General features: G+C 48.5%; 1 protein-coding gene across 1 annotated transcript in view; it reads right to left on the reverse strand.

Moving 5' to 3' along the window:
* The window catches only part of LOC124606390 (UDP-glycosyltransferase UGT5-like), a 62,161-nt gene that overhangs the window by 25,722 nt on the left and 21,731 nt on the right, over positions 1 to 14,708 (reverse strand). The window contains exons 2-3 of the mRNA XM_047138370.1: positions 11,188 to 11,369; positions 10,643 to 11,102 (exon numbers count right to left, since the gene is read on the reverse strand). Coding sequence (XP_046994326.1) covers positions 10,643 to 11,102; positions 11,188 to 11,369 — 642 coding nt within the window. The remainder of the gene's footprint in view (positions 1 to 10,642; positions 11,103 to 11,187; positions 11,370 to 14,708) is intronic.

The raw sequence follows: 14,708 nt of genomic DNA on the forward strand, positions 1-14,708 counted from the left end.
CCCATGGAGACGATCGTAGAGATGCTGGATGTAGTCCTGTGGAACGGCTTGCCATGCCATTTCCACCTGGCGCCTCAGTTGGACCAGCGTTCGTACTGGACGTGCAGACCGCGTGAGACGACGCTTCATCCAGTCCCAAACATGCTCAATGGGGGACAGATCCGGAGATCTTGCTGGCCAGGGTAGTTGACTTACACCTTCTAGAGCACGTTGGGTGGCACGGGATACATGCGGACGTGCATTGTCGTGTTGGAACAGCAAGTTCCCTTGCCGGTCTAGGAATGGTAGAACGATGGGTTTGATGACGGTTTGGATGTACCGTGCACTATTCAGTGTCCCCTCGACGATCACCAGTGGTGTACGGCCAGTGTAGGAGATCGCTCCCCACACCATGATGCCGGGTGTTGGCCCTGTGTGCCACGGTCGTATGCAGTCCTGATTGTGGCGCTCACCTGCACGGCGCCAAACACGCATACGACCATCATTGGCACCAAGGCAGAAGCGACTCTCATCGCTGAAGACGACACGTCTCCATTCGTCCCTCCATTCACGCCTGTCGCGACACCACTGGAGGCGGGCTGCACGATGTTGGGGCATGAGCGGAAGACGGCCTAACGGTGTGCGGGACCGTAGCCCAGCTTCATGGAGACGGTTGCGAATGGTCCTCGCCGATACCCCAGGAGCAACAGTGTCCCTAATTTGCTGGGAAGTGGCGGTGCGGTCCCCTACGGCACTGCGTAGGATCCTACGGTCTTGGCGTGCATCCGTGCGTCGCTGCGGTCCGGTCCCAGATCGACGGGCACGTGCACCTTCCGCCGACCACTGGCGACAACATTGATGTACTGTGGAGACCTCACGCCCCACGTGTTGAGCAATTCGGCGGTACGTCCACCCGGCCTCCCGCATGCCCACTATACGCCCTCGCTCAAAGTCCGTCAACTGCACATACGGTTCACGTCCACGCTGTCGCGGCATGCTACCAGTGTTAAAGACTGCGATGGAGCTCCGTATGCCACGGCAAACTGACTGACACTGACGGCGGAGGTGCACAAATGCTGCGCAGCTAGCGCCATTCGACGGCCAACACCGCGGTTCCTGGTGTGTCCGCTGTGCCGAGCGTGTGATCATTGCTTGTACAGCCCTCTCGCAGTGTCCGGAGCAAGTATGGTGGGTCTGACACACCGGTGTCAATGTGTTCTTTTTTCCATTTCCAGGAGTGTAGATGCTGTGATATGCAAATGATTAGCTTTTCAAAGCATTCACACAAGGTTGGCACCGGTGGCGACACCTACAACGTGCTGACATGAGGAAAGTTACCAACCGATTTCCCATACACAAACAGCAGTTGACCGGTGTTGCCTGCCGAAACGTTGTTGTGATGCCTCGTGTAAAGAGGTGAAATTCGTAACCATCATGTTTCCGACTTTGATAAACGTCGGATTGTAGCCTATCGCGATTGCGATTTATCGTATCACGACATTGCTGCTCGCGTTGCGAGATCCAATTACTGTTGGCAGAATATGGAATCGGTGGGTTCAGGAGGGTAATACGGAGCGCCGTGCTAGATCCCAACGTCCTCGTATCACTAGCAGTCAAGATGACAGGCATCTTATACGCAGGGCTGTAATGGATCGTGCAGCCACGTCTCGATCCCTGAGTCAACAGATGGGGACGTTTGCAAGACAACAACCATCTGCACGAACAGTTCGACGACGTTTGCAGCAGCATGGACTATCAGCTCGGAGACCATGGCTGCGGTTACCTTTGACGCTGCATCACAGACAGGAGCGCCACCGATGGTGTATTCAACGACGAACCTGGGTGCACGAATGCCAAAACGTCATTTTTTCGGACGAATCCAGGTTCTGTTTACAGCATCATGATGGTCGCATCCGTGTTTGGCGACATCGCGGTGAACGCACATTGGAAGCGTGTATTCGTCATCGCCACACTAACGTATCACCCGGCGTGATGGTATGGGGTGCCATTGGTTACACGTCTCAGTCACCTCTTGCTCGCATTGACGACACTTTGAACAGTGGACGTTACATTTCAGATGTGTTACAATCCGTGGCTCTACCCTACATTCGATCCCTAATAAACCCTACATTTCAGCAGGATAATGCACGACCGCAAGTTGCAGGTCCTGTACGGGCCTTTCTGGACACAGAAAATGTTCGACTGCTGCCCTGGCCAGCACATTTTCCAGATCTCTCACCAATTGAAAATGTCTGGTCAATGGTGGCCGAGCAACTGGCTCGTCACAATACGCCAGTCACTACTCTTGATGAACTGTGATATGGTGTTGAAGCTGCATGTGCAGCTGTACCTGTACACGCCATCCAAGCTCTGTTTGACTCAATGCCCAGGCGTATCAAGGCCGTTATTACAACCAGAGGTGGTTGTTCTGGGTACTGAATTCTCAGGATCTATGCACCCAAATAGCGTGAAAATGTAATGACATGTCAGTTCTAGTATAATATATTTGTCCAATGGATACCTGTTTATCATCTGCATTTCTTCTTGGTGAAGCAATTTTAATGGCCAGTAGTGTACTACAGCCGCACGTTTATCGCTCCCATAGGGACAGTGAAGACAATATTATACGATCTGTATCACGTACAGAGGCATTTACGTAGTGAATTTCCCGCGCTCCACATCACAATATGTGGCACATAGGGGAGTGCTATCCACAAATGGTTCAAATGGCTGTGAGCACTATGGGACTTAACATCTGTGGTCATCAGTCCCCTAGAACTTAGAACTACTTAAACCTAACTAACCTAAGGACATCACACAACACCCAGTCATCACGAGGCAGAGAAAATGCCTGACCCCGCCGGGAATCGAAACCGGGAACCCGGGCGCAGGAAGCGAGAACGCTACCGCACGACCACGAGCTGCGGACTGCCATCCACCACACGGAGTTTGTGTAGGAGCATAAGCTATCACTTTTGGGCTATAGACTACATATCTCCTTCTTTTCATGTGATACTTTCATTTAGATACGTATTATTGTCTTTTACTTCTTATTGTGATGTATTTTAGCATTTCATGGCGGTATATAAGAGAATTCAAAGCCCAACGCTATTCATAGCAATGCTTAATCCATATTTAACTATGAATGTTGTCGTTGTGCGTAGACGAAAACTGCAGAGGATTCTGCAGCCTTTTATTAAATAGTCACACCGGTTTTAGTCAGATCACCGAAGGAGAGTAACGTCTGGCGTGGATAGTAATTGTATGGTTAGCCGTATGGGTAAAGTACGTGCTGTTGGCTATTTTCCCTTTGCTTTTACGGCGAAGGTGAAATGGGATGGTGGCGTAAAATTCCTGACCACCAGACCTCAGTTCGATGTCCTGGATTATATTCTAAACCTTTTGATGTGTCGACAGTAGTGCCGACACAGTGTGATTTGAGGGGACCGCAATGCACGCTATAAACACACGAAGGATGGCGTGAGGTCTGAAACAGGATACTAAATGAATGCTATAAAGAAAAGTACGTAGCTTCTGGAATACTTAACTTTAATCCATCCTTGTTGTACATCGCTCTTGACGATACAAGTGAGACTCTTTAGGTACAAGCTATGTAAGGCTAATGGCGCCTTGCTAGGTCGTAGCCATAGACTTAGCTGAAGACTATTCTAACTATCTGCTCGGCAAAGGAGCGAGGCTTCGTCAGTGTAGTCGCTAGCAAAGTCGTCCGTACAACTGGGGCGAGTGCTATTCCGTATCTCGAGACCTGCCTTGAGGTGGCGCTCGGTCTGCGATCACACAGTGGCGACACGCGGGTCCGACATGTACTAATGGACCGCGGCCGAATTAAAACTACCACCTAGCAAGTGTGGTGTCTGGCGGTGACACCACATTCCTCCCCCGCAAATCGGCGGACGGTCGTGTTATAAGGCTTCCGCCCGCCGTGGGAGGACCCCATGTTGACGTATGCGACGAGGTGGGGAGCCTAACAACAGGCGAGGCTGTGCCACCCTCACCCGGCCATTCGATCCGAGGGGAGCTAGGAAACGCCTGAAAACCTACTCCAGGGTGCACGTCAACATGCGGTGTATGCGCCCGTAAAGAGACAGGAGGGGCCGAAGGGTCGACCTCCATTGCGTCGGGGTACCCGACGCGCGAAGACGCCATGTGGTCCGGAGCGGGCAAGAGTTCCGTGGCAGAGGACAGCTGGTCACGGGAAGCGATCGGCGGCGCGTGACCCAGGGAGGCGCTTGGCGGTTGCAGCGAAGCGTCCACTGCGGGCGGCGCCGGCGGGAGACCAAGCGGCGGCGGCGGCGGCGGCGGCGGCGACGCGTCGCCATGGGGCAAAATGGAAGGCAGCGTCGGTAACACCTGGGGATGAGGCGAGCCAGTAGATGGGTCCCCAGGGCGCTGGCCGGACCGCACCGTCGCTGAAAGCAGACGGGGAGCGGCTGAACCCGTGCGACGACAGAGGCGCAGCTGATTGAGATGCCGACGCACCTCACCAGAGGCCCCCAAAACCAAATACATCGCGCGGCCGAGGCAGCGAAGAATGCGCCCTGCGAGCCAACGCCGTGAACCGCGAAAGTTGCGATAGAACACAACGTCGCCTGGAGCAAAAGCAGGAGTCTGCCGCTGCACAGGAACCTGATGCGGCGGATGCAGCAAAGACATCAAGGTTCGATGAGGACGACTGTGGAGCAACTCAGCCGGCGAGCGACCATCTCGGGGCTGAGAGCGATACGAAGACAAAAAGAGCAACAACGCATCCTCCCGAGAATGCGACTCTTTCAACTTCAACATCTGTGACTTGAAAGTCCGGACCAGTCGTTCAGCGGCACCGTTTGACTGAGGCGAAAACGGCGCGGACGTCAGGTGTTGAATACCATTGGCCTTGCAGAATGACTGAAATTCTGCGGACATGAATTGTGGGCCATTGTCGGAAACAATAATCTGTGGAAGACCTTCAATGCAAAAAATTCCAGACAACGCTTGGATGGTGGCAGATGACGTCGTGGAAGACATCCGGACAACAAAAGGAAAATTACTAAAAGAATCGACCACAACCAACCATCGAGCATTCCAGAATGGACCAGCAAAATCGATGTGCAAGCGTTGCCAAGGGGAAGTGGCTTTCGGCCATGCAAAGAATTTCCGCGGCGGTGCGGATTGTTGTTCGGCACACGCCAGGCAAGAAGAGCACATATTCGTAATCGCAGCATCGATTCCGAACCAAGTACAGTGCTGACGAGCAAGTTGTTTCGTTCGCACTATACCCCAATGTCCTTGGTGGAGAAGCCGTAAGACAGAGGACTGTAACGAACGTGGGACCACGACTCTGGACTGATCATTATGAGAACGCAACAACAAAACACCACGTCGTACAAAAAGTCTCTCCTTATGAGCAAAAAATCGGCGAACCAACGGATCCTCGATCCGTGACTTTGACAAGGGCCATGGCGTAGCAACAAAACGCAAAACGGTAGCAAGGACAGGGTCAGCAGCTGTGGCTGTAGCTACACGACCAAAACCAATCGGAAACAAGTCGACCACGTCATCGGTTTCCGAATCAATGAACATGCAAGCAATTTCGGAAGAATCGAATGCTCTATCCTCAGCAACAGGCAAACGGGACAACGCATCAGCGTTTCTGTGCTTAGCAGTGGACCGATACAAGATATCGTAGCGGTACTGCAAGAGGAAAATAGATCAGCGAATAAATTTCTGCGCTGTACGTGGAGGTACAGGCTTGTTCGGATGAAAAAGCGATGTCAAAGGTTTGTGGTCTGTGATGATGGTAAAGTGACGACCATACAAGAAATCATGAAGCTTTGTAACACCAAAGACGAGAGCCAAAGCTTCTTTCTCTATCTGCGAGTAATTTCTTTGCGTAGACGAGAGCAATTTGGACGCAAAGGCAATAGGGCGATCATGCGATCCATCTTTGTGCGCAAGCACAGCACCGATCCCGAAATCCGATGCATCTACCATCAACAAAAGGGGTTTCTGGGGATCGAATGGCGTAAGGCAAGTATTAGAAAGCAACGCCGATTTCAACTGGCGAAAGGCGCGTTCGCATTCCGTCGTCCAGACGAACGGAACGCCTTTACGGCGTAAGCGATAAAGCGGAGCTGAAATGGAAGAGGCATGCGGGATAAAGTTATGATAATAGTTAATTTTTCCCAACACACTCTGCAGCTGCTTCAAATTCTGCAGCGAAGGCAAGCCGTGTATGGCACGGAGGTGCTCTGGACTGGGATGTATTCCTTGTGCATTTATGACATGTCCCAGATACGGTAAGTCACGAGCAAAAAAAACGCATTTGTCCTTCTGCAAGCGAAGACCATTGTGTCGCAATACCTGAAATAACGTTCTTAGATTTGCGAAATGTTCTTCTGCTGTCTTTCTGGAGATCACAATATCGTCCAGATAGTTCGCAGCAGTGGGGACCGACGCACAAACAGTTTGTAAATATTGCTGAAACAATGCAGGGGCGGATGCACACCCGAATGGCAGTCTTTTGAATCGGTACAAACCAAGATGCGTGTTAACCACCAAGACACGCTGGGATTCCTCGTCCACTGGTATTTGCAAGTACGCATCTGCTAGGTCCAACTTTGAAAAATATTGACCCGGGCACAGTTTATCAAAAAGATCTTCCGAGCGGGGTAAAGGATAAGTTCCAATCACTAATTGAGGATTCACTGTTGCCTTGAAGTCCACACAAAGTCTCAATTTTCCAGAAGGTTTCGGCAAAATTACTAAGGGTGAGGCCCAGAGAGAAGCTTGCACAAGTTCAATTACACCTTGTGATTCTAAATCGTGTAATGTTCTTGCGACCTCATCACGCAATGCGTGAGGAACATTGCGCGCTCTGAAAAATTTCGGTTGCGCGTTGACTTTCAGTTCCAAATGTGCTTCATAGTTCTGAGCGCAACCTAAGCCCGGTGCAAAAATGTCTGCAAATTCTTCACACAGACGAGAAACACTGTCTGAAGGCACAGTCTGATTCACTGATAGGACCTGATGTACTACAGACATGTTAAACAACTGAAATAAATCTAAACCAAACAAGTTCACTGCAGTAGAAGAACGAAGAACGTAAAATGACACAAGTTTTGTTTGTCCCTTGTATGTTGCAAGAAGAGTGCACTGTCCTAACACAGGGATATGCTGTCCTGAATAACTAGTGAGCTGAACATTTGCGGCACGCAATGGAGGTTTGCCCAGTTGTTTGTACGTGTCGTAATTGATCAATGAAACTGCAGCTCCGGTATCGAGATGGAATGGTATGACCGTGCCATTAAAGTCCAAATCTACAAAAAGTTTATTGTCCTGCTGACGACAAGAGCGACTGTCTCGTGCAATTTGAACTGATACTGGTACAGCATCACTTGCTAATGGACGTGATTTCCAGCGACGTCGACGCACACATTTTGTGGGACGAACACAGTCACTGTGAGAGAAAGTGGCACTGGACGGACTGGAATTAACTACATGAATGTCCACGGGCGAAGTTCCACGAGCCTGAGTGTCCTTAGTTCGATTTCGGCGTGAAGCAAAGGGCCTGGAATGATTAAGAGCGTCTGATCTGAGCTTTTTCTGGCAAACACTTTGAACATGTCCTTTCTTATTACAGTAAAAACAAATAGCTTGGCGTGACGGGCAATTGTCACGCGAATGTCTAGTTGCACACCGCGGGCATGATTTCACTGCATTTGTATGCTTGCGCGGCACACGTGGAGAGCTAGGCGGTAGCTGCGCGGACGAGCGCGAGGGCTGTTTATCGTTCCGTGCAGCGCGCCCGGCGGCCCGGTTAATGTGACACACGGCTGGCGAAGTTGCAAATGATTCCTCTGCAAAGTCAAGTGTGTCTTGTCTATCTAATATGTCTATCACTTGTTGAAGGGAGGGATTAACTAGTTTCAAAATCTGTTCCCGTATACGAACATCAGAAACGTTCTGTGCAATTGCATCATGGACCATAGTATCTGAATAAGGGAGTCCACATTCACACTCAAAAGCACAATCCCTTGTAAGGCCTTGCAAAGTTGCAACTCACTCCCGATTAGTTTGACCGGCCGTACGTTTTGTACGAAAGAATGTATACCGTTTTGCAACTACATTAACTGTTTCCTTGAAATAGGCCTCTAAAGCAGACAAAATTTCTTCGTAGTACAGAGTTGCTACGTCGCGTCGGGGAAATAATTTCACTATCACACGGTACGTTTGCACCCCTACACACGACAATAAGTGAGGCTGCCGCTCGTTACCTTGAATTCTGTAGGCGGCGAGATGAAATCCAAATTGGCGTGACCACTCCGTCCATGTTTCCTTAGCTGGGTCAAATGGCCGGAACGGGGGTGCAACAGCATGTTGTGGCTGCGGTAGCAGTGAAGCGGCGGCCGGCGCATCGTTTTGCATTGCACGTTGACCCTGGACGAGCTGTCCAAGGGCATCCAATAACGCCTGCGTCTGCCCGATTCTGCAAGCGATAAAATTCGGACAGTACATCTGGAGAAGCCATGACACAAGTAAATGTAAGCAAGTAGAAAGAACAAGACCCTTTTTTGACTCGTCGCCATATGATGTGTCGACAGAAGTGCCGACACAGTGTGATTTGAGGGGACGGCAATGCACGCTATAAACACTCGAAGGATGGCGTGAGGTCTGAAACAGGATACGTAATGAATGCTATAAAGAAAAGTACGTAGCTTCTGGAATACTTAACTTTAATCCATCCTTGTTGTACATCGCTCTTGACGATACAAGTGAGACTCTTTAGGTACAAGCTATGTAAGGCTAATGGCGCCTTGCTAGGTCGTAGCCATGGACTTAGCTGAAGGCTATTCTAACTATCTGCTAGGCAAAGGAGCGAGGCTTCGTCAGTGTAGTCGCTAGCAAAGTCGTCCGTACAACTGGGGCGAGTGCTATTCCGTATCTCGAGACCTGCCTTGTGGTGGCGCTCGGTCTGCGATCACACAGTGGCGTCACGCGGGTCCGACATGTACTAATGGACCGCGGCCTATTTAAAACTACCACCTAGCAAGTGTGGTGTCTGGCGGTGACACCACACCTTTCCGCAGCGTCTCGTGTAGTGTAGGCATCTGATACTGTCGATGGTGAGCCGTCCGGCGAAAGGTGGCGCTAAGCTCTGCGCCCCCTTGGTGCTATTCGAAAGGAGTAGGCTGTGTGTCGGTACTGGATTTCACTTCTCCCATCTCTCATCACCATTCACTACAGTCATGACCCCACGATTCACACACACACAATTCTCATACTTCGCGAAGGCATGGCGCCATCGTGGGCAAACTGCAGAAAAACCTAGACAGCTGAACCTGCCCTTCCCGAATCTCCCAACCAACAGCGCCTAAGTAGTGTATTCGCTCACTGCTCGTTGAAAGAGATGAAATTTCAGGAGGTAGAATGAAAACCTGGGGATACTGAGGCAGGTACAAACACACAGAATAAGTGGTGCGCTGCAATACAGGAGTTTTTTGTACTTACAGATTCGCTTCTTGCGTCGTTTTTCTAAATATTTGGTTTCATCGTTCTGACTCAGTAACTCGGAAAAATTTGTTACCTTTTCTCCCTACAAAAGCAACACTTCATTTAGCTAACAAAATCAGGTTCTAGACTTCTGTAATCCAATACGTGGATGAAAATAAGAGTAGATGACTATCTTCTTAATCATAACAGCAGTCGTTCCCCGCTTACAGATGGATTTCTGCCCAGTCATTGCTTCGGAAAGAAAGTCACCGGGTAAAACTGAGACAGAAACTAGCAGGACTGCCAGCATTTGAACTCAAAATAAACTGTCGCCCCCATCATCCCCCCCCCCCCCGCCCAATCATGAATCATGTTACATTCCTTAACACCTTTCGGGACAATACGACAGAAGGTATGTGACTGGCCAATGCAAAACTTCAGGGGAGTCTATGAAAGACGACATACAGATCCGACCCAGGTTTCTGATGTTTTTCATTGGTTTAGAAGCCCCCAAAATGTTCTTAATCGTTTTTCAATTGGGTGATGTAGGAAACCTGTCAAAAATTTCCTTCAAAATTAGACTCCTGCTCAGCTCCGCAGAAGAGCTGAATTTCGCATAGAAAGTCTGAATTATCATGTAAAAGCGACTTTGCTGTAGAAAATATTCTAATGTTGCAGTTCCTATCTGACAATTTCTTAAAACTAGAGTATCCATGACGACGTTTACTTCTTGCCTTCTCTTACAATACCACCGTTGATTATACACATGTGTGCTAGTAGCTCTTCTGGAATCTGTCTGGCACTCTTCTCAAACTTGTCAGTCTCTACAAACATGCAGACATCGGTGGCTATTAATTCTCGTTGTCATTTTCTTCTGACAGAAATCATTTGTATGTACGCATTTACATGCGCAACCTAACGTCGCACGTAGTGTATTCAGTGACATGTATGGCAATTTTTGACCAATCCGCATATGATATATTTATTAGGTATTTCAGTGCACAGTCAGACGGTATTGGAAATGCGTCGTGTCCACAGTTGTGTGTAATGGATCAAGAAATGTTCAGTTACTCATTAAGAGTGGAGGATATTCTTACAAGGAAGAGTTTTACACTAATAATTTAAAAATGAAATTATTCTTCTGGGCTAACACACAGTAAATGTTACTACTTACCCGAGGAAGTGGCTTCCGTTGTTTCTCTAGATGTAGTCCCGTCACCTCAATGATATTAGGCAACAGTGGCCGTGGGTAATTCACGCTGAAGTGGTTGTTGACAATAAGAAGGCTGAAGTTTCTGTCAATTTCTTTCACAGGGGGGTGATCAGGGCCAAAATATTTCCTAATCAGTTCATTTTGCGATGGCATTGTTACGTAGTTCCATATGTAAAATATTCGAGCCATAAAATAGGCATTATATAGTCTTTCCCAGAAAGACATGTGGTCTGTGTAGCCAACCAGCAGATCGGGACAGTATGCTGGGTTGTTGGGATTTCCATAAGAAGCGAGAACTGGAGTAGGAGCGGCCAGAGACACGTAGCCAATTGTTGGTGGGGATCCCAACTGGTGAATCAAGCCATAATAGCAATAATATACTAACTGCTCCAGAATAACTACGTCGAAAGACGGCTGGGACCTGCAAACAAAAGTAAGACATCAAAACATCTTAGTATTAAGCATTTTAGAATGTAAAACATATCGCTCAATTCAAACATAATTACCGGAGAAAATCCTTCATCTGTTGGGATTCTAACTGGATCTCACACGTCGCCTTTCCTGAAGGAGACCATCTTTCTATGAATCCAACTGGACTTCGGTCTGACATCGAAGTAAAGTCAAATGTTTTTCTCCAATAGTCGTATGTCATCGATACATCAATTTCTGTAAAATTCTGGATGTTTTTCTGTAGGAAAAAATGTATTTCAGTAGATACGTCCCACAAATATATTACATGTTCAATAACGAACTACACAATGGTGTCCAACTTCTAAGTGTCGGCGTGAAAAAGGAAAACTGAATGAGAAGAATCTGAAACTCATTCTATAACTACATTACGCAGTCAGCTGAGTAGCTGTAAGTATGTATAACACTTGACACGATATTCTGTTCTTTTCTTTACTGCATGAGCTTGTTTGTCAGTGGACGTGAGCTTAAGAATTACCTGTAACAGACTTCGAATAGGTACGTTATTTAAAGATAACGCATTGCAGAGGATCAGGAACACTTTTTCCCGCCATATGTACATCGTCTGTACACTGGTTTACTGGCTACAGTGCACACGTGCATAAAAGTACGCCAGACAACGACCATCGTCACAGCTGAGCTTGCTAACGTATGTCAGTAAGGTGTTTCTCCACTCTGAGGTGTGTGGCTCGAGACCGGGCGTTGGAATTAATTTTCATCTCTTGTATTTACCTGACAAATGAACTGCGGCTCATGTGTAGTGCCCTTGAACACAAGACTTTGCGCCAATAACCTGGACTAAATACTGGAAGTCCCCATAACGGTATATGGAGTGAAGGAATGACAAAGTGTTGACTGAAATCCGTCCGATAGATGGGAATGTTAAGCTGGGTGGTCCCCTTGGTGCCTGTTTGAGAAGAGGCTACGTGCTGTCACAGGTTTCACTCTCCCTCTTCTCACATTTTCATACAATACAAATACGGCATTATACACTACTGGCCATTAAAATTGCTACACCACGAAGGTGACGTGCTACAGACGCGAAATTTAACCGACAGGAAGAAGATGCTGTAATGCTGTATATGCAAATGATTAGCTTTTCAGAGCATTCACACAAGGTTGGCGCCGGTGGCGACACCTACGACGTGCTGAAATGAGGAAGGTTTCCAACCGATTTCCCATACACAAACAGCAGTTCACCGGCGTTGCCTGGTGAAACGTTGTTGTGATGCCTCGTGTAAGGAGGTGAAATGCGTAATCATCACGTATCCGACTTTGATAAACGTCGGATTGTAGCCTATCGCGAATGCGGTTTATCGTATCGCGACATTGCTGCTCGCGTTCGTCGAGATCCAATGACTGTTGGCAGAATATGGAATCGGTGGGTTCAGGAGGGTAATACGGAACGCCATGCTGGATCCCAACGGCCTCGTGTCACTAGCAGCTGAGATGACAGGCATCTTATCCGCTTGGGTGTAACGGATCGTGTAGCCACGTCTCGATCACTGAGTGAACAGATGGGGACGTTTGCAAGACAACAACCAACTGCACGAACAGTTCGACGACATTTGCAGCAGCATGGACTATCAGCTCAGAGACCATGGCTGCGCCGGCCGGTGTGGCCGAGCGGTTCTAGGCGCTTCAGCCCAGAACCGCGCTGCTGCTGCGGTCGCAGGTTCGAATCCTGCCCCGGGCATGGATGTGTGTGATGTCCTTAGGTTAGTTAGGTTTAAGGTGTTCTAAGTTCTAGGGGACTGATGACCTCAGATTTAAGTCACATAGTGCTCACAGCCATTTGAACCATTTGAAACATGGCTGCGGTTACCCCTGACGCTGCAACACAGACAGGAGCGCCTGCGATGTTGTGCTCATCGACGAACCTGGGTGCACGAATGGCAAAACGTCATTTTTTCGGACGAATCGAGGTTCTGTTTACAGCATCATGATGGCCTCATCCGTGTTTGGTGGCATCGCGGTGAACGCACATTGGAAGCGTGTATTCGTCATCGCCATACTGGCGTATCACCCGGCGTGATGGTATGTGGTGCCATTGGTTATACGTCTCAGTAACCTCTTGTTCGCATTGAAGGCACTTTGAACAGTGGACGTTACATTTCAGATGTGTTACGACCCGTGGCTCTACCCTTCATTAGATCTCTGCAAAACCTTACATTTCAGCAGGATAATGCACTACCGCAATTTGCTTGTCCTGTACGGGCCTTTCTGGACACAGAAAATGTTCGACTGCTGCCCTGGCCAGCACATCCTCCAGATCTCTCACCAATTAAAAAGGTCTGGTCAATGGTGGCCGAGCAACTGGCTCGTCAGAACACGCCAGTCACTATATTTGATGAACTGTGATATGGTGTTGAAGCTGCATGGGCAGCTGTACCTGTACACGCCATCCAAGCTCTGTTTGACTCAATGCCCAGGCGTATCAAGGCCGTTATTACGGCCAGAGGTGGTTGTTCTGGCTACTGATTTCGCAGGATCTATGCACCCAAATAGCGTGAAAATGTAATGACATGTCAGTTCTAGTATAATATATTTGTCCAATGAATACCCGTTTATCATCCGCGTTTCTTCTTGGTGTACCAATTTTAATGGCCAGTACACATACCCATTACAATCACCTACACTTAACAGATCCATTTAAGACACAACTCTCATATTGTCACGAACTGCGAAGAAAGGGATCATACAACGAGGTGCCAAAAGACCTCCTAATATCGTGTCGGACATTCTTTATCCTTGGGGAAGCGCAGCAACTCGACGTGATATGCACTCTACAAGCCGTTGGTAGTCCCCTGCATAAATGATAAGCCTTGCTGCTTCTATGCAGGATTTTGTGGGCGTTCTGACCTCTCGACTGTGTCCCATAAATGTCCAATGGGATTCACGTCGGGCGAGATGGGTGGCCAAATCAAATCGCTGTAATTGTCCAGAATGTTCTTGAAACCAGTTGCGAACAATTATGGCCCAGAGACATGGCAATTTTAATTCATACAAATTCCAATGTTGTTTAGCAACATAACGTCCACAAATGGCTGAAAATAGTCTGTAAGTAGCCGAAGATAACCGTTTCCAGTGAATGATCAGTTCCATTCCATGTAAACATAGCCCGCACCATTATGCAGCCGGCCACCACTAGCTTGCACAGTCCCTTATTGACAACTATGATCCATGGCCTCGTGGGGTCTGGGCTACAATTGAACCATACCATCATCTCTTATCAAATGAATTCGTGACTCGTCTAACCAGGCCACAGTTTTCCAGTCTCTAGAGCCCAGCTGGTATGGTCACGATTCCAGCTGTTAACTGAGGCACTCGTCTCGGTCGTTTGCTGCCATAGCCCATTAAAGAAAATTTCGCCTCATTGTCCTAACGGATATGTTCGTCGTGCGTCCTACATTGATTTCTGCGATTCTTTCACCCAGTGTTGCTTGTCTGTTAGCACTGACATCTCTAAGCAAAACCCGCTGCTCTCGGTCGTTAAGTGAAGGTCGTAGGCCACTGCGTTGTCCATCGTGAGAGATAATAGCTGAAATTTGGTACTCTC

The sequence above is a fragment of the Schistocerca americana genome, chromosome 3 (genome assembly GCF_021461395.2).
Source record: "Schistocerca americana isolate TAMUIC-IGC-003095 chromosome 3, iqSchAmer2.1, whole genome shotgun sequence".
NCBI classification, from domain to species: Eukaryota; Metazoa; Arthropoda; class Insecta; order Orthoptera; family Acrididae; genus Schistocerca; species Schistocerca americana.